We start from the raw sequence: 26,759 nt of genomic DNA, 5'->3' as shown, positions 1-26,759 counted from the left end.
AGTTTTTTCCTTTCTTAAAATGTGTATACATTTTTTTGGCACCCTCTGTATATTATATGAGTTCAGCAGGTATGAATATATAATCAAGGAACATCTGAAACTGTTGCATTATACATAAAAGCTATACAAAAGCTTTGTAGTGTTTTCACTGCTGACAGTAAACTGGGGTCTAGGGTCGATCAGGCCACTTTTTCAGCATTACGTAAATTTGATATTTTTTTTTGTAAGCATTTAGAATTATTTTAAACGTTCTAAAATTAAATACAAGTAAAATAACTAGATCTTCATTTTATGAATATATAATTCTGGCTGTTAAGTGGGAGATAGATTGAAGGTAGGAGAGAGATGAGTAATTATGACAATCCTTCTGAGAAACGCAGGCTTCCATGGGGGTGGCAGGAAGTATGGAGAGGAAGGGGTATTTCCAAAAAAGAATTTGCTGAGAGAAGTCAGGCAGAATGAAAACAAAAGATGACGGCTGGCCCTTACTGCAGTCTTTCTTGGACAACTCCTGGGGGTCTGTGGGCCCCATGTGGGCAGTGACTGGCATCATCGTGCTCTGTGCCTTTTGCTGAGTGATCTCAGGCTCAGCACTGGTGCCAAGTCTGAATCTGCATGAATCTTGTGAACACCACTCGCCCCACCCTGGGACTCCCTGAGACCCTGCTTCACCGAACTTTGTACCACCTGACTCTTTCAATGGCAGAACCTTAATCCTAAAATTTATACGGAACCATAAAAGACTCTGAATAACTTTAGGATTTTTTACATAGATAATCATCTCTTCTGCAAATAAAGACTTTACTTTTATTTCTTCTTTCTTACTTTGTGTATCCTTTCATTTCTTTTTCTTGTCTTACTGCGTTACCTTGGCCTTCTAGTATGATGTTGAACAGGAATAGTGAGTGGGCCATCCTGCCTTGTTCTCAGTCTTAGTGGAAAAGCCTATGGTTTCTCTCCATTAAGTATCGTGTTAGCTGTGTGTTTCTTGCAGATTTTTTTATCACGTTAACGGAACTCACTTCTATTCCTTGTTTGCTGAAATTTTTTTTATCATGAATCAGTGTTGATTTTGTCAAAAGAACACTTTTTTAGACAATAGTGATCAGAAATGGATGGAAGGCCAATATAGAAAACAAATTCAGTATGTAACGACTTGGGGAGCAATATGTAAATGTTAAAAAGAAATGGTAAGACACCCAGCATATGCCATTTCCATTTGACCAGATTATCTTTAGTTCTTAGATCTTTTCATTTAGACATAGCCTTTCCTTCCAGGATTCCCTAGGTGTAACAGGAAGAATGAAGAAAAATGAGCATTTACAAAAAATAATTTTCAGAGAAGGCAAACAAAAGGGAAATGAAATGTCACTGGTCTTTGTTTATTTTTCAATTGCCTGGTTGGAATGGAAGTTAGATTGCAGGGAGTTAACTACTACTATTACTACTACTAACAACAGCTTTCATTATCATCGTCATTATCATCAAAGTAATGCTAGCTGAAGTCAGTTCTTTTTTACCTATATTTGATGTTCATTTTTGGGGTATCCATACCTCTGGGGAGATTTTGGGACCCCATCCTATTGACCTCCGGCTATATGATTTGCTTTGATCAATGAAATACCAACATAAGTGATAGGTGTTGCTTCCTGGCAGAAGGCTCAAGATTTGTCGTACTCTCTTTCATCTACCTGTTGTGTCAAGATGGAGCCTGAGTCTTTGACTATGATGAGCTGATTCCATTTGCCAGCATGTGATGGATATGTAGAGTCAGCTGCTGAGATTTTGGGGTTGTTATTGTAGCCTATCTTGACTGCTAGACTAGTTAACATTTATTAAATGCTTACTATGTGCTGGCCTCTGTGCTGAGCACTTTACATGAATTATCTCATGTAGTCCTCCAAAGAGCCAAGATAGTCAATAACCAGTAGAGTAGCAAATGCATAATAAAAAATTTCATTAATAAGTATAGACTATCCACTTGTGAACTTTGGCAGTTATAGAATAGAGAAAAATAGCCAGGAAACCAGAGGCAACGTGGAATTAAATAAGGGTTTAAAAACTTGATCTGTGTTATTATTTAAGAAGCTATTCGAAGTAATTGGGTTCAATTGTAAAAACTTAACATTTTCTTGGTGATGGATGGTTGACAGGGTTTTATCCTAATAGATCACCACTCCTTTTGTTTTGTATCTGTGAAATGTGATTGTGTTTGGAAAGTCCTAATTATACCTTCTTTCTTTTATGAGGCTTTACATAATCCTCACTTGGGAAGACGTGATGTTAACATTTTTATGTCATACACTTTTGAGCCGATGAAATGGGCACCGTTACCACGTACGCATATAACTCCTCAGTCAAGAAAACAAGTGACTATGTTAAGAGAGTAGCCTGATCAGAGATAGAACCTTCCTTTTGACAATAATTTGCAGCAAAATAGGAGAAAAAGAAACCAAGTTTAAGAAAGGGGAAAGATTTAATTCATTCTTCATTGTGGTTCTCATTCCTGGACATCATGGCTTAAAAGTGAAATAGGAAAATTTTTCCCAAGTAAACAGAATTTCCCAATTAGGTTCTTGCCAGTTCGGAAGTTACATCTTTTGGAAGTATCATTTAGTTAATTGCAACTCATTGTACAACTAAACGCTGATCTAAAAGTGTTGCTGTATTTCCTAAGATATTATATACCTGTATATCTGCCTTTAAAATGGAAATCTGTCTTGATTTTTTTAAGTTTATCAATAAAAAATTTCACTTATATTTTTAGACATATTTGAAAAGTTATACAACTTAAATCCAGATGTCCTGGAAATCCTCATCATTTATTTAAACATTAGAAGTAAGAGTAGGTGTTTGGCCTACATTAAATTTAATGAAAGTCAGCAAGGATAAATCACTAGTTTGGGCCACCATCAAATTTTGTAAATTGTTTTGAGAACAGTGGAAATCTAGTAATTTGCAGAGAACAGGTATCTAGCCACAAAGGAGAAATTAGGTACTATTTATGCAGTAATAATGGTTACTAACCAGAGAGGAAGAGATGAAGGGAAAAGTAAACGGATTCCTTCTCTTAGGCTCAAGGGCAGTTAGTTGGGCCTCTAGGTTAGTTTGTTCCATTAATTTTAATAGTCAACAGATGAGCTTCAGGAGGTCTGTTAATTCCCTGAAATACTATGCATGGTGTTATGTGTCTTTGGAAATATGTATCTTTCTGACAAAAAGGACCTGTTAGGTTGGTGCAAAAGTAATTGCAGTTTTTGCAATTATTTTTAACCTTTTAAACTGCAATTACTTTTACACCAACCTAATATTTAGATTCTCTAAAGACTAACCCATAAGAGGTTAAGAATCAACTTTTTTCTAAGTATGTCTATATTTGACTACCACTAGGTGGCATTGCCAATACAACCAATATACTGTACTGTGTTTGCAAGTTCTATTCTGGAAAAATATGAAACTCTCAAACAGCTCTTATACTTAAATTAGAAGGATATTCTATTATTTATCTGTAATAATGCCTACATGCTAATACCAGTTAATGCATGTGAGTGGAAATATTTTCTTAATAGTTTTCCATGTACATTGGTTACTTTAACAGTTAGCAGTCAGCCTTTCTTCCCATTGTGACATATATATTCACATGTCAGACATGCTCCCATGGCATGCCAAATTTCAGAGATAATGTCATAATTTCATCCTTTTCTTTACTATGCAAAAATATACAAGGGATTGAAGGTAATTTTGTTATGGGACTGCAATCTTTCATCCCTATCATGAGAGGTAAGCATATTCAGAGTCAAAAAGCTGGGCTTAAATGCCCGGCCAAATATTACTAACTGTAAAAATTTGTTAAATTTATTAATTTTTAAACCGCAGTTTATTCAACTGTAAATGGAAATTATAATATGTATCCATTCTTAATAAAAGATTCAATTCACCAGAAAGATGTAACAGTTCTAAATTTGTTTTTATCTAATATACTCAACATGTAAAAAGCAAAACTTGGCAGAACTACAAAGAGGAGGGGATAATTTCCATTAACTTCGAGTATAGTTATTGGATATAAGGTCAACATATACATAACAATTGTATTTCTACATGCTATAGTAAACATTTAGAGAATGAAATTTTTTAGAATTTACCATTTATAATATTTTTAAAAGCAAAATTCTAGGAATAAATCTAATGAAAGATGTGCTTGGCCTCTACATAAAGTTTTAAAATATTATTGGAAGCAAAAAGATCTAGATAAAAGAAGGAATATATCAAAACAGCCTTATGGCACATATTATTATCATTTCCATTAATAGTTGAATAAACAAATTTAAAAATTAATAAATTTAATAAGTAAGTGTACACTTTACAGCTCAGTAGCTAGTATATGTAAGATACTCAATAAATGATAATTGATATTATGATTATTATTATTATTCTTACTCTGACTTTTAAAAGCAACCATTATTATAATTTACATGCTTTAGCTATTTTTACAAAATTATAAGCAACATTTCCCACAATTGATTTTTTTTTTTGAGATTTTTTTTTTTTATTATTAGTTTCAGGTGCACAAGACAAAGCAGTGCTTAGACGTTTATCATTTATATCCCTCACACTGTGTGAGCCCCCCCTCCCCCCATCCACTATCCCTCTTTCAATCTTAGTTGTGCAGGGCGCAGCTCAGCTCCAGGTCCAGTTGCTGTTTTCTAGTTGCAGGGGGCACAGCCCGCCATCCCTTGCAGGAGTCGAACTGGCAACCTTGTGGTTGAGAGGACATATTCCAACCACCTGAGACATCCAGGAGCTCAGCGGCAGCTCAGCTCAAGGTGCCGTGTTCAATTTTAGCTGCAGGGGGCACTGCCCACCATCCCTTGTGGGACTCGAGGAGTTGAACTGGCAACCTTGTGGTTGAGAGTCCACTGGCCCATGTGGGAATCGAACCGGCAGCCTTCAGAGTTAGGAGCATGGAGCTCTAACCACCTGAGCCACTGGGCCAGCCCCACAATTGATTTTAATGTATCAGTATATCATGGAATAGTTGAAAATCACTGATATTTCCATTTCTGGTGATGATAGATTAGACAATTTGGATCAACTCTCTCATGAAAGTGTCATAAAAAGTTGATACAATTTAAAAACATCTGTTTAAAGGCATCATAGAGATTTAAAAAAAGAAAGTAAAGAATTACAAGGTCAACATCTGTGTAAAAGAGGAAACCCAGAGAGGTGAGACTGGCCAAGGATATGCCCTGATAAACCCACAGGCTTTGGGTAAGTTCTAAGAGATCACACTTAGAATGTAAGGAACTAGATATATATCAGCTCTTCTGGAGACTGAAGCTCAGGCTTAAGTCTTAAGTCTGGAGGATATATCATGTTCATGAATTATAGGACAGAATATTGTAAGGCTGTTCTTCCTGGTTTATCTACAGAATCAGTGCAATATCATTCAAAACTTGAGTCAGTATTTTTGTGGGAATTCACAAACTGAAGATTTTTTTCATTACAGCAGCTTTAGGGTTGATAACCAATAGGGTGCGTCCCTCTACTGTGTGTTTCTGTTTCTTGGTCTGGATAGAGGATACCTGTGTCTGTAATAATTCATTAAGATGTATGCATTACATACTTTGCTATATGTGCTATATTTAAATAAATATTCTGTTTTAGAATTTTATAGTCTTTTGTGCCTTAAGTACATCTGGGTAATGTCTGCTGTAATTGTTTTAAATTGGTATCTAACTGCTTCCTAAAAACAGAAATGTTACATTAACATTAATTTTTCTGAGACTTTCTCAAACTAGGACTAAGAACAATGAGCTGTCTTACATATCCTCAACAAATTGAGTTCTTTCATAAGATCATCACTGTAGTAATTCATTTTAAGTTCACTTCAAAAAACTTGAACGTTTACTCTGTGTAAAACACTCTGAAATACTATGTGAATTACAATAGGAATTGGACAGATAGAACAGAAGATACATATTACATAAATAATTACACTGCGGGACATTGTGAAAATATTATAGTGATATACATGAATTGTGTTATGGGACTCTTTTAAAATAGGGAGGAAGTCTCTTGGAGGAATTAAAAATAGGAAAAGTGAGTTTGTTGAGGGAAAGGCAGTCAGTCTATGCAGAGCTATTAAAGTAGGATATCTTGGAAATGAAATGAAGACCTGTATGAGAAAAATAGGTTGGTGCCAAATTGTGAAGAGCTTTGAAAGTCAGACTTAGGGAGTTTAGGTTTTATATGTCACAAAGAGTTATTCAAATAAACATTAACATACCTATTTCAGGAACATAACAGGCAGCATGGTGGACGGTAGATTTGGTGGGGAAGCAACTAAAAGTAAGGAGCCCAGTTAGAAGGCAGTGGTCTAGGTGAGAGTTAATAATTACCTGATCTAAAGCAGTAACGGTAGGAAGGGTTTCAGATTTGGGGGATTGGGTAGTATGTGAGCCTGCAAGTACTGCAGCTGAAATTAAAAAAAAAACTGTTGAAATAGAAGTTTCGCTTCTATAATACAGGCTCACCTGGGATTTTTTTTCTACTTTGCTGACTGCTGTCTTGCAAGTATCTACAACAATATTTGGTGCACACTAGGTGCTCAATAAATACGTTGAATAAAGTAATAATAGAATAAAATCTTTGAGAGATCCTGGGGGGAGGTTGGGGGAAGCAGAATAATTGGATTTCTTTTGTTGGCAAAACAGTCTCTTCCTAACATTTGAGTATTATTTGTGACTTAATGAAAAATGACCTAATCTGTGTGTAGCTTTTTCTTATTTGGCATAATACAGTTGATCTTTGAACAACATGGGTTTAAACTGTGGGGTCCATTTATACGTGGATTTTTTTCAATAAATACAGTCAATGTATTTTCTCAACATTTTGTTTTCTCTAGCTTTATTATAACAATACAGTATATAACACAAAATATGTGTTAATTGACTTTATGTTATTAGTAAGGCTTCTGGTCAACAGTAGGCTATTAGTTAAGTTTTAGGGGAGTTGAAAGTTAGACGCAGATTTCCGACTCGCAAGGAGGTCAATGCCCCTACCCCCTGTGTTGTTCAATGGTCCAACAGTAGTTTCATATTGAACATCAGTACATCCTCTTTATAATTTCCCCAGCAAATAAAACTGCATCTACTCATGGCTTTATAAATATTTAATATGTCTTTGCTTTAATTTTATTTATTTATTTATTTATTTATTTATTTAGTTTTAGATTTTTTTATTGGAGAAGGGAAACAGGACTCCACTGGGGAACAGTGTGTACTTCCAGGACCTCTTTTTTTTTTTTTCCCCCCAAGTCAAGTTGTTGTCTTTTTAATCTTAGTTGTGGAAGGTGCCGTTCAGCTTCAAGTTGTTGTCCTTTCAGTCTTAGTTGTGGAGGGCGCAGCTCAGCTCTAGGTCCAGTTGCCATTGCTAGTTGCAGGGGGCGCAGCCCACCATCCCTTGTGGGAGTCGAACCGGCAACCTTGTGGTTCAGAGGACGCGCGCTCCTACCAACCCATTCAGGAGCTCAGCAGCAGCTCAGCTCAAGGTGCCATGTTCAATCTTAGTTGCAGGGGGCGCTGCCCACCATCCCTTGCGGGACTCAAGGAGTTGAACTGGCCAGCCTTGTGGCTGAGAGCCCAGGACCCATGTGGGAATCGAACTCGGCAGCCTTCGGAGTTAGGAGCATGGAGCTCTAACCGCCTGAGTCACCGGGCTGGCCCCTCTTTGCTTTAAATTTAATTTAGATAAACAACAGGCATAATGAATGATTTAAAATGTGATTTTTTTTTTTTTTTTTTTAGTTAATGTATACCAACACGCTTATAATCTCTAGTATATCTGTAAAATGAAGTAGGTTATATTTTGATATAAGGAAATAATCCTTATTAAATAACAAATAAATTAAATTGCATTTGTAAACTGGGTTTCTTCTTCTGATTTTATTTCTTTTTTTTAATTAAATTTATTTTATTTTTTTATTTTTTTGTTTTTGTTGTTATTTTTTATTTTATTTTATTAGTTTCAGGTGCACAAGAGAAAGAAAAACTTAGACGTTTATCATTTATATCCCTCACACTGGGTGAACTCCCCTCCCCCTATCCACTATCCCTCTGACATTGCACAGAGCCATTACATTTCCACTGTCTCTATTCCTAATGCTGTACTCCGCTTCCTGTAACAATATACATACAAATATATAAATATGCATACATATATATATTTATATAAAATTATAGTTGGCATTCAGTATTGTTCAGCTTCAGGTGTACTGTACAGAGATCAGGCAGCTACATCATCCCTGAGGTGGTCTCCCAAATGGGACACATGTCCATCGGATATGATTTTATTTCTTATGCAGGCATCTTTTTGATCCTTTGTTTGATGTCTATTTCATGAACAAATTTTACCTGGAAAGTAGTGTGATTTAACTGATTTCATTCATTTGTTTTTTATAAGTAGATCAGATCCACACAAAAAAACTTCTGTGGCTGACAGATTTTTCTGTGGTTGTACCTTCTAAGCATTCTTCTCTTGGACTTTAATTTTCAGAAATCCATGAGCAAACTTATTTTAGTCTCAGCAAACATGGTCATAGGTTTCCTTTCAGAAGATTTGGAACATAAGTGATCCAGGATTGCTTATTTACTAGTGGAAATTATCCTCAGAGTAAAAACAAGAAGTTAATGAAGGGAACATGGCTACTGTTAACCTCTTTGATGCATCTCTGTGTTGGGATGAGTCAAAATTTCCACCTTAATAACGGTCTGACCCAGGGCTAGACAACCCAGGGGTCAGCACTTTTTCTGTAAAGAGCCAGATAGTAATTAATTAGGTGTTTTGTTTTTTTAAATCCAAAATGTGTTTATTGCGATGGTTCTTCGCTCATTCTGATTTAGGGTGCTTTTAGTGCTGCTAAGCATCTATAAGCCTTGCTCTTCCTCCTGTAGGCTGGCAGAGGACAGTGGAGCAGCCAACACAAAAAACTACCATTTGCGAATGGGTAAAGACGGTGGTGATTCTATAGCATCCTGGGCATCTCACATCCATGAAGTAGGAATTGGAGCTCTGCACCAGGCGCTTCTTGTGTTTACTCTTCTCTCCTGAAGAGGGATGCAGGAGATCCTTAGTGAGAGGCATGTTCTCGTAGGGAGGTTGTCACCCCCAGAAAGGAAAATAATTAGGTTTTACAGTTTAATCAGCCTCTCTTACAACTCCTCGAATCTGTCCTTGTAATGAGAAAGCATCCAAGGGACTGTGTAAAGGAATGAATGTGACTGTTTTCCAGTCTATAGGTGGCAGTCCTGATTCCATCTGCGGGCTACTCCAGTTTATGGATCCTTGCTCCTACTCATGAGATGACTGACAGTGGTACACCAGACGCAGCATGTTGAGCTTTCTAAGGGTTTTTACATAACACGTTGTGCATTTGATTCATCCATTTGCCAAAAAAGGATTATTTCTTTTCTGGGTCATAATGTTACACTTAACATGATGTTTGTTTGTTTTTGTTGTTCTTTTATTATCTTTTTTTTTTTTTTTTCAGTTACAGTTGACATTCAATATTATTATATTAGTTTCAGGTGAACAGCATAGTGGTTAGACATTCATATAATTTATGCAGTGATCCCCCGATTAGTCTAGTACCCACCTGGCACTATACATAGTTGTTGCAACATTATTGGCTGTATTCTCTATGCTGTACTTTACATCCCTGTGACTATGTTGTAACTACAATTTGTATTTCTTAATCCCTTCACCTTTTCACCCAGTCCCCCAGCCCCCCATCCCTCTGACAACCATTAGTTCTCTATGAGTCTGTTTCTGTTTTGTTTGTTTATTTATTTTGTTCTTTAGATTCCACATATAAGTGAAATCATATGGTATTTGTCTTTCTCAGTCTTACTTATTTCACTGAGCATAATGCCCTCTAGGTCTATCTATGTTGTCAAAAACATGACGTTTTAGAAGAAAATATATTTGTGCAAGTACTTGAGTGGTCTAGAAAACCATCAAGGGAAAAAAACAGTTTTCATGAAGAGAAAAGTAGAAGTTTTTCAAATGAGATGCCTGATGACAGCAAGATTTGGTTCTAATTTTATGTTTTAACCATTGATGTGTATAGTTATTAAATACTGGTTTTTACAATATTGCAATCGTTTTGAGAAATAATTTATGATTGAGAAATAATTTAGATTGTTATAAACAATTGGGAGAAGTGGTGGGGTTATTTCAGTAGCCACCTTAGAATTCTTTCCATTACTAGAAAAACACGATTCGTAATTCTGTAAACCAGGTTAACAAAAACAGGAACTTGGGTACTTGATAATGAGAAATGTATCTCAGACGTGCTCCTAATATGCACGTACATTATTATTCGTCAAGTTACAAGACAAGCGAAAGATTAAAGAGCCATTTGTAAACTGTGTATGCCATTAATGATTTATAAAGTTTGTTCTATTTAACAATAACAAAGAGAATGAGTCCTGCAGCAAGAATTTACAAGCTCCAATATGATATACGAACAGTTTTGACACTAGGTGGAGCAGTTTCCTGGAGAAAGACTTAACAAGCCCTATATTCCTTTTAAATAAGCCCAGCTCCTAGACAAAGAACTCTAATGAGAACAAAGAATATCAACAGTCATTTTACAATTTTAAAAGGCAAGCAAACATTGTACTATAAATAAAAGGCTGAATATATCTTACAGGTAACTTTTCTCTTTGGCATGTATTTTAACCATTGATTTCCCCCACCTTTGGGAATCAAATAGAAGGAATTTCAAAACATTAGAGTTGTCCTATCCAGATGCAGTTGGGGTATAGAAAAGTTTTAGAACTATTTAATTACATTGTAGAATAGACCAGGTTTTACTAGAAGCTATAACATTAAGGTGTTATCATCTGAATGGTATCTATGAGTCATTTGTTTAATTATGACCATTTTAAAAGAAAAAATATTTGGCTCTTTGTTATAAAATAAATACAAAGAATTTAGTTGTGAGATATTTGCCCCTGTATAAGATTCAGAGGCCAGTTTCTGCTTTAAAGTTTACAATTATTTTATCACTAAAATACGTGGTAAAAATTGTACATTTAAAAGATCTGGCATCTTGATTGCTATCAAGTATTTACAAAACACCTCTGTATATAGCGTCCTGTTTCCTTTAATGAAGAAGTACTTTACAGTATGTATTTAGTACTTTAGCTGTTTTTTCCTTAGACATTTCTTATAGCTTTTGACTCATGGCTATTTATTGCCTAAAGTAAATGTTACTGGGAAAACTGCGTGGATATGGATTGAAATGAAATAGTGCAGTAGTTTCAAAAAGAGAAATATTGTAGGAATTGTTTAATGCCGTGAGGTGTAGTAACTTTTTTTAAAAAAGTTTTAGCCAACCTTTTTGCTTTTTTTCCTGCGTGACTTCTGATTATTTCTTCATTGCTCACCTGGCTGTCCCTCTGTAAGACACAAAAAGGAAGAAATGGCCAACAGTAACGTTCTGGTGTGACTTGATGTTGCTCTGGATAGGTAGAATGACTCTGGCTGTAAGCATGCAGTGACTCAGGGCTCTTGCGGGAAGACCAACAGGCCCTTCTTAGAAAAGGTCTGTTTGCCCTTCTTTGATGAGTGCATGATCAGCTCTTCGCCCTGTCTTACCCCAAGGAATGACTCATGTATTAACTCTTACTAGCCTCACCACATCAAAGAAGAAACCAAGGTCTCCAGGACATAGTCTGGGTTTTCACCAAACAAAAGGGGTATGCACAGACTGGATAACTTCCTGCCCTTAAATCACTATTTATTAATGTGTGCTTAAATAAAAGCTAAGAAGACTCAGTTTAGCTGAAATCTGTTCTCTTGGATATGTATATTTGAAACAACTTATAATAACCTTTTTTTAAAGCTCCATAAATATGTGGTCCATTTTTCCTGGACATTTAAATCAACTTTATGATCAAAAGTTGCTTAGGTTTGATAAGAAAGGTGAAACATGTCTTTATTTATGGATTGATTCAATATAATAAAAATGATTTCAAAGATAGGTCCTTATAACTTGGAGCATGACCGATACAGAGTTTATACATTTCTTGTTTTGGTTAGCAATTTTGTACTTACCGTTTTACTTTGACTATATAACCTCATATTGTCCTGTTATTTGGGTTGTGCAGGCATCATTATCATAATTATTATTACTAGACTTTTCATCAAATGAGGAATGTGAGCTAGAAGTCTGATTACATCTATTAAGTTACTAACAGCTTCAGAAAACTAAAACCCACATTAACTAAATGTCCAGATTACTGCTTTTTGACATACTGTACTGCATTTTATAGAAAGGGACCAGAGGGTGAATTTGTAAACTTGGGATCTTTTTCACAAAAAGAATATAAACACTAGTTAAATTTCTCAGTGCCCATTTGGAATCAGTAGTTTTATACTCTTGCTTTCAAGGATTTGCTGTATACCATCATCTTAGCTAAGTTGTTTTCTGACTATAATGAGAAAAGCAACGATGAGAAGAATTTGAGGAATAGAGTTCCTGTTTGCAAAAGCATTTCTAAAGTCGGACTTAAAGAAAACAACGGTTTTGCAAGTCATACAGACAACCATTTGTCATCTTTAATTTATTTATCACCAAGATACTCCTAATGAATCACATTCCAGACTAAGCACTGACTCCTTTTGTTCCTTTAGTGAAGGAGTGTGGCAAACAAATGTTTTCCCAGTGAATCAGCACAGGATTCTTGATTTTATTACCTTTGCCCTAAACTTTCCAGACAAAACTAATTGGAAATTTTGCCTTTGGGATCTCACTTGACTTCTGTGTATGGATGATGGATTAGGCTATGAATTGACATTACAGATGTTATGCAAACAGCTTCAGTCTTTAGGAATGTTTTATCAGTTCTGAGGAAGCCATCAAGGGTGGAAGAATGTCTGTCTGTCGATCAGTCAGTCTGTCTGCTCATCTTCCTTACAAAAACATACATATACATACTGCGCTCTTAATGTGATACTGTGTTCTTCATCTTGATTAAAAAGGCTTGGCTAAATTAGGCTCATAATTAACTAATATGACCATTTTAGGTTTTTACTTTTTTAAAAATGTCTATGGAAAGTGGGGCCTTAAAATAAATCCACAGTGAAGTTCAAAATCCAGAAAACATTTTTTTTTTAATGACTCAGCCATGATCCCCCATCTTCCTGACAAAGACCCTAATTTGTGTTTGCAGCACCAGGACTTCTTTCTCAAGGCTTAGGTAGGTACTGCAGTATTGTCAGGGCACTGCCTGGAACTTACCTTCACTGTGGTGTAATTTCAGGAGTGAATTTTATCTCTTCAGGATAATTTTTTTTAATTCTAAATTTCTCTTAATATTGTTCCTGAAGCTAGAGTAAAATTGATCCCATATAATTGTCTGTTAATTTTTTTCAATCACTAAAACTTCCTCTTTTACACTATTCATGAAGGAATATAAATTGCAGAAATTTAACTTAAAATTTAAAGAGAATATTTTAAAAGTTAAAATACTTTTCCACAAATACCTGTATCTGCTCTTATAAGAAATCTTACCCCTGCTCTAAGTGTGGGTCTGCTGTCACCCAGACATAGTCTTGCCTGGCCAAGCACTACATCTTTTATTCAGGACAGGCAAAATTATTCCATTATCAGAACATTGGAAAATATAATGTAATGCAACTCATGAGACTAGATACATGAAGCTTTGAACTGAAGCAGAACCAGATGTTCAATATGTCACAAATAACTGAACTATCTTGTTGAGTTGACTTCACTTAGAATGACTATACTGAATTACTTCTGCCCCCCAAAAAGGACCCTAAAACCTATCACTCTGATGAGAGTATAACGTTTCATCACAAAGTTTAACCTCCTTATCACTAACGGGAACTTCATTGGCAGTAATTAGGAACTCTCAGGGGCTATGTGTGCAGTTAGTGAATGTTGCTAGTGACCTGATTGCTGACGAGGGAATTTAGAGTTTCGTGTTGGGGAATAACAGTCAGGGCTGTATTCCCCTTTGATTACCACCACAAAGATTGAAGGACACTGTCCTTAACTGGAGAAATTCTTTGCCATTTTTCTTTAAGCAGTACTCCTTGTATTGATGTTTACCTTGCCACATGGCACATTCTTTTCAATGTACTGAGACTCATTTTATACCCCAGCATATATTCTATCTTGGTGAATGTTCCATGGATACTAAATATGTATTTGGCTTTTTTTGGATGTAGTGTTTTACACTGTTCAGGTCTTCTATATCCATAGTGGTTTTCACTTTATTTGATCTATCAATTAAGAAGAGAAGGGTGTTGAAATTTCCAACTATAATTGTGGATTTGTTTATTTCTTGTTTCAGTTTTGTCAGTTTTTGCTTTATGTATTTCCACAGTCTGTTATTAGAGTTCCTACACATTTAGGATTGTTCTGTCTTCCTGAGACTTAACCCTTTTATCATTATGAAATATGCTTATTCATCTCTAGTAAGTCCCTATCCTGAAGTCTACCTTATCTGATATTAATGTAGCCAATTCATCTTTTTTATGATTATTTTAAAATAGTTTATCCGTTTTTATCCCTTTACTTTTACTTCTGAATCTTGATGTTTAAAATGTCTTGTAGATAGCATATGCTAGAGTTTTGCTTTTTAATCCAGTCTGACACTCTCTGGTTTTCATTTGTATGTTTGCTCCATTTACAATTAAAGTAGTTATAAACATGGTTGGGTTTAAGTCTACTGTCAAACTATTTTCCCATCTATTTTTTATTCTTCTTTTCCTACCTTTTTTTTTGAATTGAGCATTTTTGTATTATATATACACTGAGTGTATATAATGCAACCACCTTACGATATTATATTCCATTTTCTCCCTTATTTTATGCTGTTGTAGTCATATATTTTACTTTTATATGTGTCATCTTTTTTGCTTTAAACAACTAGTTATTTTTTTTAAAGAGATTTTAAGATGAGAAAAGGTCTATATTTCCAGTGCTCTTTACTTCTTTGTGTACATTAAAGTTTCCATCTGGTATCAGTCTTTTCTTCTGAGAATTTCCTTTAACGTTTATTGTAGTGCAGGTCTGCTGAAACAAATTCTGTTGGCTTTTGTTTGTCTGAAAATGTTTTTATTTCGTCTTTATTTTAGAAATATATTTTCTGTGGATTCTAAATTGACAGATTTTTTTTTCCCTTTAAACATTTTAGAAAAGTTATTGCATTGTATTTTTGTTTGCGTTATATCTGATAGGAAATCTTATCTGTATTTCCCTGTAGATAGTGTTATTTCTATCCCCTCTGATTGCTTAAGATTTTCTTGTTATTACTGAGTTATTACAATTTTATTATGATGTCATTATGATTTTTAGAAGTTTTATTATATGTTTTATTTTCTTTCTGTTGATTCTGACTGAGGTTTGTTGGGTTTCTTAGATCTGTGAGTTGATGGATTTACGTTTTTTATCAAATCTTGAAAATATTTGGCTACTCTTTCAAGTATTTTTCTGCACACAACCCTCCCACACACATGCACACACTCCCCTTTCTTCTCTTTCTGGGATTCCAACTACATGTATATTAGACTGATTGGTATTATTCCATAGGTTACTGAGGTTCATTTCTTTCATAGCCTTTACTCTCGGTGTCCTTTAGTTTGAATACTTTCTATTGCCCAGTCTTCAAGTTCTCTAATATTTTCTTCTGCAGTGTCTAATCTGTTGATTATTTAATGAGTTTTTCTATTCAGATATTTTTAGCTCTAGAAGTTCCATTTTGTTATTTTTAATACTTTCCATGTCTTTCCTCATTGTTTTTATGTTTTCCTTTAAATCAGGGATCAGCAAACTGCTTCTGAAAAAGGCCGTACAGTAGATATTTTAGACCTTGTAGCCCATAGAGTCTCTATTGTGGCTACTCAGTTTTGTCATCGTACCAGAGTTAGCCAGAGACAGTATGTAAATGAATGCACAGAGCTGTAGTCTTGAAAAATATATGAAATTGGTGGTAAGCCGAATTTGGCCTTTGGGCTGAAGTTGCCAACTGCTGCTTTAAAATCTTGAACATATTTATATTCACTGTTTTTAAGTGCCTGCCTGCTAATTGCATTATCTCCAACATTTCTGGGTCTGTTTCTTTTGATTACTATTTCTTCTGGTTATGGGTCATATTTTCCTGTGTCACGTACTAGTTATTTCTTATTGGATGCTCGATGTGTGGTGTTAAATTGTCGATTGCATGATTTTGTTGTCTTCCTTTATAGTGTCCAGTTTTTGTTTTGTTGGGCAGTTAAGTTACCTATGGATCAGCTTGATATATTTAAGTCTTTTTAAAAATCTTTCTTGGCCTATCTGGAGTAGCTTTTACTCTTTGCTCTTTTCAAGGTCTTCCTTGAATGCTGAGTATCACCATTCTGGCTGGTTGAAGCTCAAGTGTTTGCCAGCCCTCTATGAACTCTAGGAATTGTTTAGCTTACAATTGCCTGTTAGTTGTTCTTTTCCCATTAGTTGTACTTTTCCTGGCCTTATGGAATCTCACCCCAGTTTGCAATGCAGCTTTTATGCCAAAGTCTAAACAAACTCTAACTTAGAGCTCGTTCTCTACATAGCTCCCTCTTCTTTAGGATTCTGCCCCCAAAATTTCAATTATTTAGGCTCCCTGAACTCAGATTTCCTACTCAACACAGCAAGACCATCATGCTGTGTGTGGGTTCCTCCTCTTTGGGCCATCGCTTTTGCTGTGGATAGAATGTGTCTACAAATCAAAAGTCAGAGTCATCATAGGGTTTTCTCATTTGTATTCCTTCTCTCAGCAATCAGAAGTCCAGTACTGCCTGTTGTATAATGTCTGAAAAGAATTGTTCCATGTATTTTGTCCAGTTTTGTAATTGTTTGCTGTAAGAGTGAAAATCAGTACCAGTTACTTTACTCAGTCACAGGCCAGGATCTCTAGCCCATACATGACAATGTCTCTATGCTGCCATGAGAGAACATCCTGCTCAGTACATTGTATTATTTTTATGTCTTATGATGATTCTGGCCTGGTAGTCTTTTCTACTTATACTATAGCTGCTTGTCTTTACCCCCTTGGTTTCTTCATTTGTATGAAGAAATGGTTGAAGTATGGTTGAAATGTGATTCTTTCATATTTGATACATAGTAGTGGGTCTTGTAGGTTTTAGAAAATAACACTTAAAAGGTGGTTTGAATATGTATAACTTTTAAAATTCTTTTAATCAAAATGATTTTTTTAGTTTTTGTGTTTGGATTTTTCGTGTAAACTAACACTTATTTCAATCAAGTCAGTTATATTTAGGAACCATTAACCTCTAACGTTGAAAAGAATTTGTGAGGTTTCCTATCAGTTAACATAGTTTAAACTAAAATGTCAAGGTACAGGCTAAATGGACTCTTGAGAATGAACAAAGGACAAGAAGCTGAGTTATTTGTGTTTCTTTTGTCTGGGAACCACCACATCTGCCTCTGAGGCTGAGTAATCATGACTTAGTAGTATGGTTATGGAAAGTATCTATATCAGTTTAGTTGTGTGAATGAACTGTCCTTTCTTTAGGGAAAAATTCTCATCAGATTGCTGAAAGTTTCCCTTTTTAGATTTAGAATCACTTAAAATTAAAACTATGAAGGCATCTTCTATCTTCTTCTTTAATCTCTTGGGGTACATATTTTATCTATGTTTCTGGAATATAAATGTAGTTTTTTCCTTCCTATGTATCCCAGAAATGTCATTATTAGCATCCAGGACAGTTAAATATTTGGTCACTGAGAGTTCATTCCTAGAGTTGAAGGGTAGACTGTTCCTGCAGTCTACAGGGGACAGTTGTGTGGCGATCTGAAGAAACTCTTGAATTTGTTTTGTTTTACTTACTGATATCACATTTCTCTTTTGTGTCTTCAAATGGTAAAGGTGAAGGTTATAATTGTGTGTTTTTTAATTGCGTCTGAAACTTAGCTATATGTACAGTGAGAAACTGTTCACTAATTTTTCAGTTATTCTGAATTCCCAAATCTTTAAACTGGGTTTTTGAGGTTCTTTGGGAAGAGTACAAGAATAACCCTTTCGCCCCCCTCCCCCATTTGTGAGACCTCTTTTATGCACATGGTATTCAAAGAAACAGTTGTAGATTTTATGGCTAATAACTTTTCTAAAAAACCTGAGTACTCTAAAGCATTCTTTAAAAAAAATACTATAATTATCTTTTAAACTTAACTATTACTATTTATGGATTTCTATGAGTTAAAACCCAAGAAAAAGAGGAACCAACTAAAAATTCACATAGATTTTGTTGGTTCAGAAGAAACCTAATAATTGATTCAGTGCTAAGTGTAGAACTTCATTATTTAGATTTTATTTGAACAAAAATATACCTTATTGCGTTTAGGGAGAAATGTAGCTTAGATTTGTGAATATATTTTTCATATTAATATGCAACAAAAATTTTGTTTTATATTGCCATTTATCTTGATAGCAGTAGGAATTCTTTAATGTCTTATTTTATCATTGCATCTTATGCACTTTGTCTTTGAACCACAAGTTCTTTCATTATGTGATTTTAAAAGACTCAGAGACCACTTAATTGTGTGTATATTTATACATACATATGTGTGTGTATATGTATATATAATTTTATTTTACAAATATAATGTTTTTCTTCATAATAGCTAATGGCTGGTACTTTTTGAGGTCTTACTGTATCACCACCACCATTCTAAGCTGAACACTTTGCATGAATTGACTAATTTAAACTTCACAACATCCCCAGAATGTAGATCCTGAAGGTATTTTATTATTCCCATTTCATAGACGAGGAAAGCATGAGTCAGAAGTTAAGTGTCAGAGGCCAGAATCTAAACCAGAATATCTGGCTCTCGAAGTTATGCTTATGGCCACTACACTATAGACTTTGTCTACAGTATGCTTTAAAGTGAATACTTATACCGTGTGTGTGTGTGAGAGCAACATGTTAAGAATGTCTAGCTCTTAAATCTTAACACTTCGTGAGAACTTTGGAAATTAGCATTAGATTTTATTGACATATTTGATTATATTTGGAGTTTTTGAATTTTGAAGCTAGATGAAACCATTAAATGAGTCTAATTCTCTTGCTTTGCAGAAGAGTAAACTAAAGCTCAGAAAGGTTAAGCGACTTGTCCAAGATTGCTTATTTTCTGACCCTTAACTTACTATTCTCCCAATGGTTCCTAAACCTACCCTATTAGAACCTAACCTATTTGAAAGAAGCTTGTTTATAAAATACAGGTTCCCATCCCTGCCTGTTGAATCAATCTATGTTTAGGGGACCCAGGAATTTATATTTTTAACAAACTCCCTAGTTGCTTCATATGCAGACACCTCACCTTGGCACCCATGTGTATTTGGGAACCCTTGTGTTTAAACCTTTATCACACACCTAAATATTAACCCATTTAGTCTATATGATTACAATCAATTTTAATATTTCAAAATAAGGGTACAAAGTAGCACCAAAGCTTCCATAGAAAAAGTTACTTTAAAAGAAATATTCACTGATACTAGTTCCACAATTTTATTTTAGGATCTCAGTGAGAAAGATAAGTGAGGTAGTTACTTCAACTGTTTTTTAAGGACAAAAAGTGATATTTTCAAATATACCTAAAGGAATAAGGCACAGGAAGTTTTTATCGAAGGGGCTAGCATTCTTATAAATGAGAAATATGGATCAGTAAAATCAGAATCAAGCCAGAAATCATATGGTTTCCAAGGGCTAGTGTTAGGGGAAGATTGACTGCAAAAAGGACACAGAACTTTTTGCAGTGATGGAAATATTTTCTATCTTGATTGGTTGTGATTATATAGCTGAATGTATTTGTCAAAACTCATTTAATATATACCTAAAAAAGTGACTCTTAACTAGATGTAAATTATCAATAAATCTTGATTTTTTTTTTTTTTTAACCAAGCCAGGAAGAAATTCTGGGAAGGAATTTTCAAATTACCAGCTGCCTCTTGAAATATTTAGTTAGAAAGACTCTTGTTCTTTAAAAGGTTTTTCTATTAATATGTAGTGATTAAGGGACTGTTAAAATAACATGTGTATTGATTCCTTTTTCATTAATATTTCTAATCAGCTTTCTCATTTGTTTTATAGGGTCCACATATAGCTTCAGTAACATTAGCTGCTTATGAATGCAATTCAGTTAATTTCCCTGAACCACCCTATCCTGATCAGATTATTTGTCCAGATGAAGAGGGCATTGAAGGATCCGTTTCTTTGTGGAGCATCATCTCAAAAGTTAGAATTGAAGCCTGCATGTGGGTAAGATGTCCATTTTCATATTTTTCTGAAATTAACCTATCTTGATACTTTGTTGTCCCTCGTTGAAGTTGAATTCAAACATATACCAACTCAGATAATTAATTCATGGTGTAATGAGCTACCTATTTGCAAGTAAAGTAAACTTTTTAGAGAAGCCTTTTAGAGCTTCTGTCTGTGAATGACGTTCAGAAGGAAGGAATGAAACCATAGGTACCACAAAGCAATTGATGCCAAGTAGACAACAGCAGGATAAAGGAGTATAGATGATGCAACTATAGTACTTTGTAAAATTTTACCAATGTATAATATATAATATATATATATTTGATAAACACGTAGCGGTGGTTATACGTATATCTGTCAGTCCCAAATTGGCAAATATTATGTCTGTCTCCTAGATTTAAATACTCTGTGTTTATTCTTAGAGAACTCATTTCACTTTCTGAATTGTTATACGGAAGTAAGGTGAGACATTTCTTAATAAACCAAGCTTTACTTTAGTGGTGGTATCAGACTATATGGTTGTAAGTTGTGATCTTCCTTTCAGTTGTATTAATTTATTCTTTTTTATGAGTTGCTTCAGTATATTTTGGAAGTTTTTGGACTGTATGTTCAATGGCAGAAGTATTTTAACCCACACAAAGCATTGGTTTTTTTCTCCCTACATACTTAAATTCATTCAGGTGCCTATCATTGAGGAATAAATCATTTGCTAAAGAATTCCTATTACCATCTGAATTATTTTTTAATTCATCATTTGGATTTATTAAGTTATATATTCCCTGTAACTTTATGCCCACAGAAAAGGCAGAGTTTTCAAAGACATTTAAATGATAGCAATGATGTTGTATTTTAGAAGAATTATAAAGGAAATGCCATACATTGAATTGGTTGAATATGAAAGACAGGAAAAATTGTCATGTTTCCTGTTACTCTTTTATAAATACTGGAAACAAATTCATTGTACTAGTTGCATATGTTTTTTGAATTTGACCATGTTAGTCTTTTGATGAAAAATGTTTATTAAAATAACAGAAGATACTTGGAACATGCTCGAAAGGGATTATGTGTATAGACTTCAGTTTTCTATTTTTCTTTTGTTCTTTCAAAAATGAATTACTTGGCTGAATTAACACTAATGCCAATAAAGAAACACTTCCATCTCAGCTGGCAGTGATAAATCCCTCCTCCAAACTCCCATAGTGCATATTGTCTGTAGCGCTCATTTGGCCTGGTTCCATGGACGCCTTAAATTAGTCATCTTGGCTGGTTTAGTGGCTTACTTCCCCAAATAAATTTTAAGCTACAAAAAAATACAGACTGCACCTTAAATTTATTGCTCATAGAGCAATCAGCATTAGGTTGTGCACTTAGTACAAGAATTTCAATAAATACTCACTATTGGCTGAATGTTTGCTTTTCATAGTTCCTTTTTTGAAAATGTCTTCTGTCATGTAAAAAATGTAGCACGTATCAAGTTATGTTTATATTGGTTCCCATTGTTCTCAACATTTGTACAGACAGTCCTTTCAACAAAAAGTGCTAGGAAAACTGAATATCCACATGCAAAAGAATGAAGTTGGACCCTTACCTTATACCATATACAAAAATTAACTCAAAATACAGCAAGGACATAAACTTAAGAGCTAAAACTATAAAACTCTTAGAAGAAAATATGGAGACAAATCTGCATGGTGTTGAGTTTGGCAATGGTTTCTTAAATATAACACCAAAAGCAACAAAAGGAAAAAAATAGATAAACTGAACTTCACTAAAATTAAAACCTTGCACACACCACAGGGCACTATGAAGAGTGAAAAGGCAACCCATAGAATGGGAGAAAATGTGTATAAATCATATATCTGATAGGGTTTAATATGCTCAATGTTTAAAAACTACAACTCAACAGCAACAACACAACCCAATTTAAAAATGGACAAAGGACTTGAATAGACATTTCTCCAAAGAAGATATACAAATGGCCAATAAGCACACAGAAAGATTATCAACATTATTAGTCGTTGGAAAAAAGCAAATCCAAACTGCAAGGAAATACCCATTTATGCACATTAGGATGGCCTGTTTATTTATTTATAAAGCAGAGTAAGTGCTTGTGGGGATGTGGAGAAATTGGAACCCTTATAGATTGCTGGTGGGAATGTAAAGTGAGTCAACTGCTATGGAAAAGAGTTTGGTGGGTTTCTCAAAAGCTTAAACATAGAATTACCTTATGACCCTCTAATTCCACTCCTATCCAAAAGAACTGAAAACTGGGACTCAAGTGTAAGTACAGATATGTGTACTTCACTTTTTACCAGCATTATTCATATTATCAGAAAGGTAGAAACAGCCCAAGTATCCTTAAACAGATGAATGGATAAACAAAATGTGGTATATACATATAACATAATACTATTCAGCCCTAAAAGGAATGAAGTTCTGATACATGCTACAATACGGGTAAACCTTGTGAAAATATTGTTAAGTGAAATAAGCCAGACATATAAAGACAATTATTATGTAATTCCACTTAGGTAAACTGTCGAGAAAAGTCAAGTTCATAGAGACAAAAAGAAGATTAGAGGTTACCAGGGGTATAGAGAATGAGAAGTTAATGCATCATGGATACAGAGTTTCCATTTGGGTGATGAAAAATATTTGAAATCGGTAGTGATGATGGTTGCACAACTTTGTGAATGAAATTAATACCACTGGATTTTATATTTAAAAGTGGTTAAATGATACACACTCGTAAAAATCAGTACTACTGAGGTTGAGAAACTTGATTTAGAATGTGTTGGACTTGATTCTTATAGTTTACCCTTCCATAAATTTGATCCCATTTGTATAGTTATTACATATTTAAGTACTGAAGAGTCAGAGTGAACAACACTTAATAGTTTCTACCCTCATGGAGCTTTACATTCTAGTGAGGGAAATACTTACCAGGGAAAATGTATATATGAGTATCACACACACGCACACGCACACACACACACACACACACACACACACACACACACACACACCACTCACATACATATACACACAAAGGGTGCCAAAAAATGTATATACATTTTAAGAAAAGAGAAAACTTTATTAAAATTGTAATAATATATACTGATAACAGAAGATGAATACAAAGCACATTTGACTTCTGCAATTACAAGAGCTGCTCAAAGTGGTTACCATCAGCATAATTTTAATGCAGTTTTTTCCTTTATTAAAACGTGTACATTTTTTTGGCACCCTTTGTATATATACATTTCTCTCTATATATAAATATTTAAACAAAATATGATAAGTACTGTGGAGGAAAAATTTTCTGTATAAGACAAAAGTGTTCTCTGGTCTGATTCAGTTGAGTCTAAGGATAATAAGGAGTGAAGTGGGGTGGAGGGATGGCAGCAGGGCAGGGGAAAGAAGAGCATGTGAGATGACTTTCAGATAGAGAGCATCACCTTTTAAGGGCTTTTATTTGTTAAGTTAATTTTTTTTTATTGTAGTTAAATGTACATGAGATAAAGTTTACCATTTTTACCATTTTTAAGTACACAAGTTTCTGGCATTTGGGACATTCACAGTGTTGCTTAACCTTCACCAGTGTGTACTTCCAGAACTTTTATCATCCCAAACAGAAACTGTACTCATTAAACAGTAACTCCTCATTCCCTCCTTTCCCCAGCCCTTGGTAATCTCTATTCCACTTCGTGCCTCTATGAATATGCCTATTCTAGTTACCCCATATAAATGGAATCATACAATATCTGTCTTTCTTTGCCTGGCTTATTTCACTTATAATGTTTTCAGGTTTCATCCATGTTGTAACGTGCATCAGAACTTCTTTCCTTCTAAGGCCTTTTAAAAACTGACCTCAAGGAAAACTAGAAGCAAATTTTCTCTCTTTCATTGATAAAACAATCTGATAATTTTACTAGAGTTGGTGTAATTGTTTTTTAAACATTGCTGCAAGAGCCCCGAATTTCTCAGTGGTTTCAAGCTTACCTTCCAAACTTCTACTTCTAACCTCTGATTATATTTGTAGTTGGAATATTTAATAGACAAATGATTTTATTTTTAAAGATTATTAACTCTGATAATACAAAACTGTCATACTTTCTGAATAGTAAGCATATATGTATAAAAATTTCAGTTCTCCATATTTTTACCATTAAACTTACGATTTCCTACATAGAAATGCAAGATAATATTGATTTGCTTATGAATCCACTTGACAAAACTTTTTAACAGCACAGTTCAAGATTTTTCTCCTCCCAAAAATCTTTGAATAAAATGAACACTCCAAAAAGATGTTGTTTCTTTTGGTTTTGCATGTTTTGTGCATATTAAAATCTCCAATTCAAGCAGCAGAGACTTCAGGGTAATAAATTGATATGTAGTAGAGGGTTTTTAGAAGAGCTTTCTGAATTATTGCTTGACTGAATACCACTTGTCTTTTGCAATAAGGAAACCAGTTGTTTCTTCCCCTTAATTAAACCTAGGCTGACAGTTTTTAGTGTTCCACAGTGTTCCATAGTTTTGTTTTGATTTTGTAAGAATTATAAAATTATTTTGTAAGAATCATGAGATTATGGTACTTCAGTATCAAATTTGAGGACACTGGTTACATAAACTTCTATGTCTGGAATATAATGTATTTTGGGGGACCTGCCTGGATGACCATATTTCTTTTTTATTTACTTGCATAAAAATAGAATACTGACTCGTGATCATCATTCTTGTTCCTTGCTAAAATGGCAAAATGAGCAGAATTAAAATATTACAGTAAATATGGTCAATTAAGTATAAGACATGTAGCTCTTGATTTCATTTCAATCATCAGTACTTCCTTTTTAACTTTAAGGAAACTTGTCATGAGTTTGAATCATATGATTGTTTTCAGAAATATTAAATATTTGACTTAACAGGTTTTAAGAGAAGTTCATGTTTTGGGTAAAATTTGGCAATTAGCTAAAAGTCCTACTTGTTATGGAAAAAAATTTTTTAAGTACAAAGAATTATATAATTAATTCAGGATGTTATCACCGAACTTAAGCTAATATTACCTCCTAGCTCATATTGTTTTACCTAATACCCCTCTTCACTTTTTTCTCAATTATCTTGAAGCATATCCCAGAGAACATAGCACATTTTATTTGTAAATATATCAGCCATAGGACTTTAGAAACATTATTACACCTAAGAGAAATAAGGAATAGTCGCTTCAAATCAGTTAACCAGTTAATGTTCAAATTATTCTGAGTGTATTTATTTCTTTGTTTTTCTTTTCAAATTTATTTTTTATTGAAACTGGATTGTTTGTCAAATATAGTTTCCCACAGCGTGGATTTTACTGATTGTATTCTAGTTGGTGTAGTTTAAACTGGTTTTTCTGTTCTGTGTGTGTCCTGTATATTGATAGTTAGATTGAGAATCTTGAAAAAAATGTTTTTTAACAATTTGGCATTTTTTTGGCACTTCAGAATCTTGTGTATTTCTATCACGAGGTACAATAAAGTCTGATTGTCTTTTTTGTGTGTGATATTAGCACCATTATTATATAAGTACATTATTTTATTAGGGGCTTATAAAATGGGGGATATTTCAATTACATCATTTTTTTCCTTTCGTTATTGATTGGAATAATTTTATAAAGAAAAAGTTCTTATCAGCAATTTGGTTACCGTGGGTTGTCTTTCATATATAAAACAGGATAATTGATTCTTTCTCTTTATTTACCAGTTTTTCAATTAATAAGTTGGTTTTCTAACATCCCCTAACGTTGACTAGCACTAACTTTTCTTGTTTGACAAAGTATGATTTGTATTTCATTTTGTATCTTTTTCTATATATGTCTCTCCTCCTCCTGTCTGTCTGTTCTTTAACTAAATATAGTCTTACTCTCTTGGCACGAGAGTATGTCCTTTTTCAGAATTCTTGTTTCACATGTGGATAATGCAGTTTCACTTGGAGATCGTTGATTCCACACATTGGAATATAACACTGTGATCACAAAATGTTTTAATTTGATAATGTTCCTTAGGGATTCTTTTCAAGGCATTTGTAAGCAGAGCCATTGGACAGAGCAAACAGGCCTCAAGTTACTTCTGAGAACTAGCAAAGCTTTTTCATTCACTGTGACTCAGGGCAGAGAAGGATGGCTCAAAATTGAGACTATTCCTAGAGACTATGCGCCTCTTACATTATTACCTATCTTGTATTTAAGCCATTTAAGTCCGAACCAAGTTTCTGATTATTTTTGTTTTCATCCATATATCCTAAAGTGATTGAGAAAAAATTGTCTTTAAAAAATAAGGATCCACAAAGAGCCTGAAACATATCACTCAATGTCCTGAGGAAATAAACATTTTTCCTGTGGCGAAAATTTATCCATCCTAATGTTGAGTTTTCAAGGGGCTTCCTGACCA

General features: G+C 34.3%; 1 protein-coding gene and 1 pseudogene across 1 annotated transcript in view; one reads left to right on the top strand and one right to left on the bottom strand.

Annotated features, from left to right (window-relative positions):
• The window catches only part of VMP1 (vacuole membrane protein 1), a 114,656-nt gene that overhangs the window by 25,369 nt on the left and 62,528 nt on the right, over nt 1-26,759 (top strand). Inside the window, exon 6 of the mRNA XM_019736323.3 lies at nt 20,164-20,331. Coding sequence (XP_019591882.1) covers nt 20,164-20,331 — 168 coding nt within the window. The remainder of the gene's footprint in view (nt 1-20,163; nt 20,332-26,759) is intronic.
• On the bottom strand, nt 8,917-9,302 carry LOC148756496 (small ribosomal subunit protein eS27 pseudogene; annotated as a pseudogene).

This window comes from Rhinolophus sinicus, chromosome 12, assembly GCF_057876585.1.
Source record: "Rhinolophus sinicus isolate RSI-liver-muscle chromosome 12, RSI-T2T, whole genome shotgun sequence".
NCBI classification, from domain to species: domain Eukaryota; kingdom Metazoa; phylum Chordata; class Mammalia; order Chiroptera; family Rhinolophidae; genus Rhinolophus; species Rhinolophus sinicus.
This window is presented reverse-complemented; position numbering and strand designations above follow the sequence as displayed.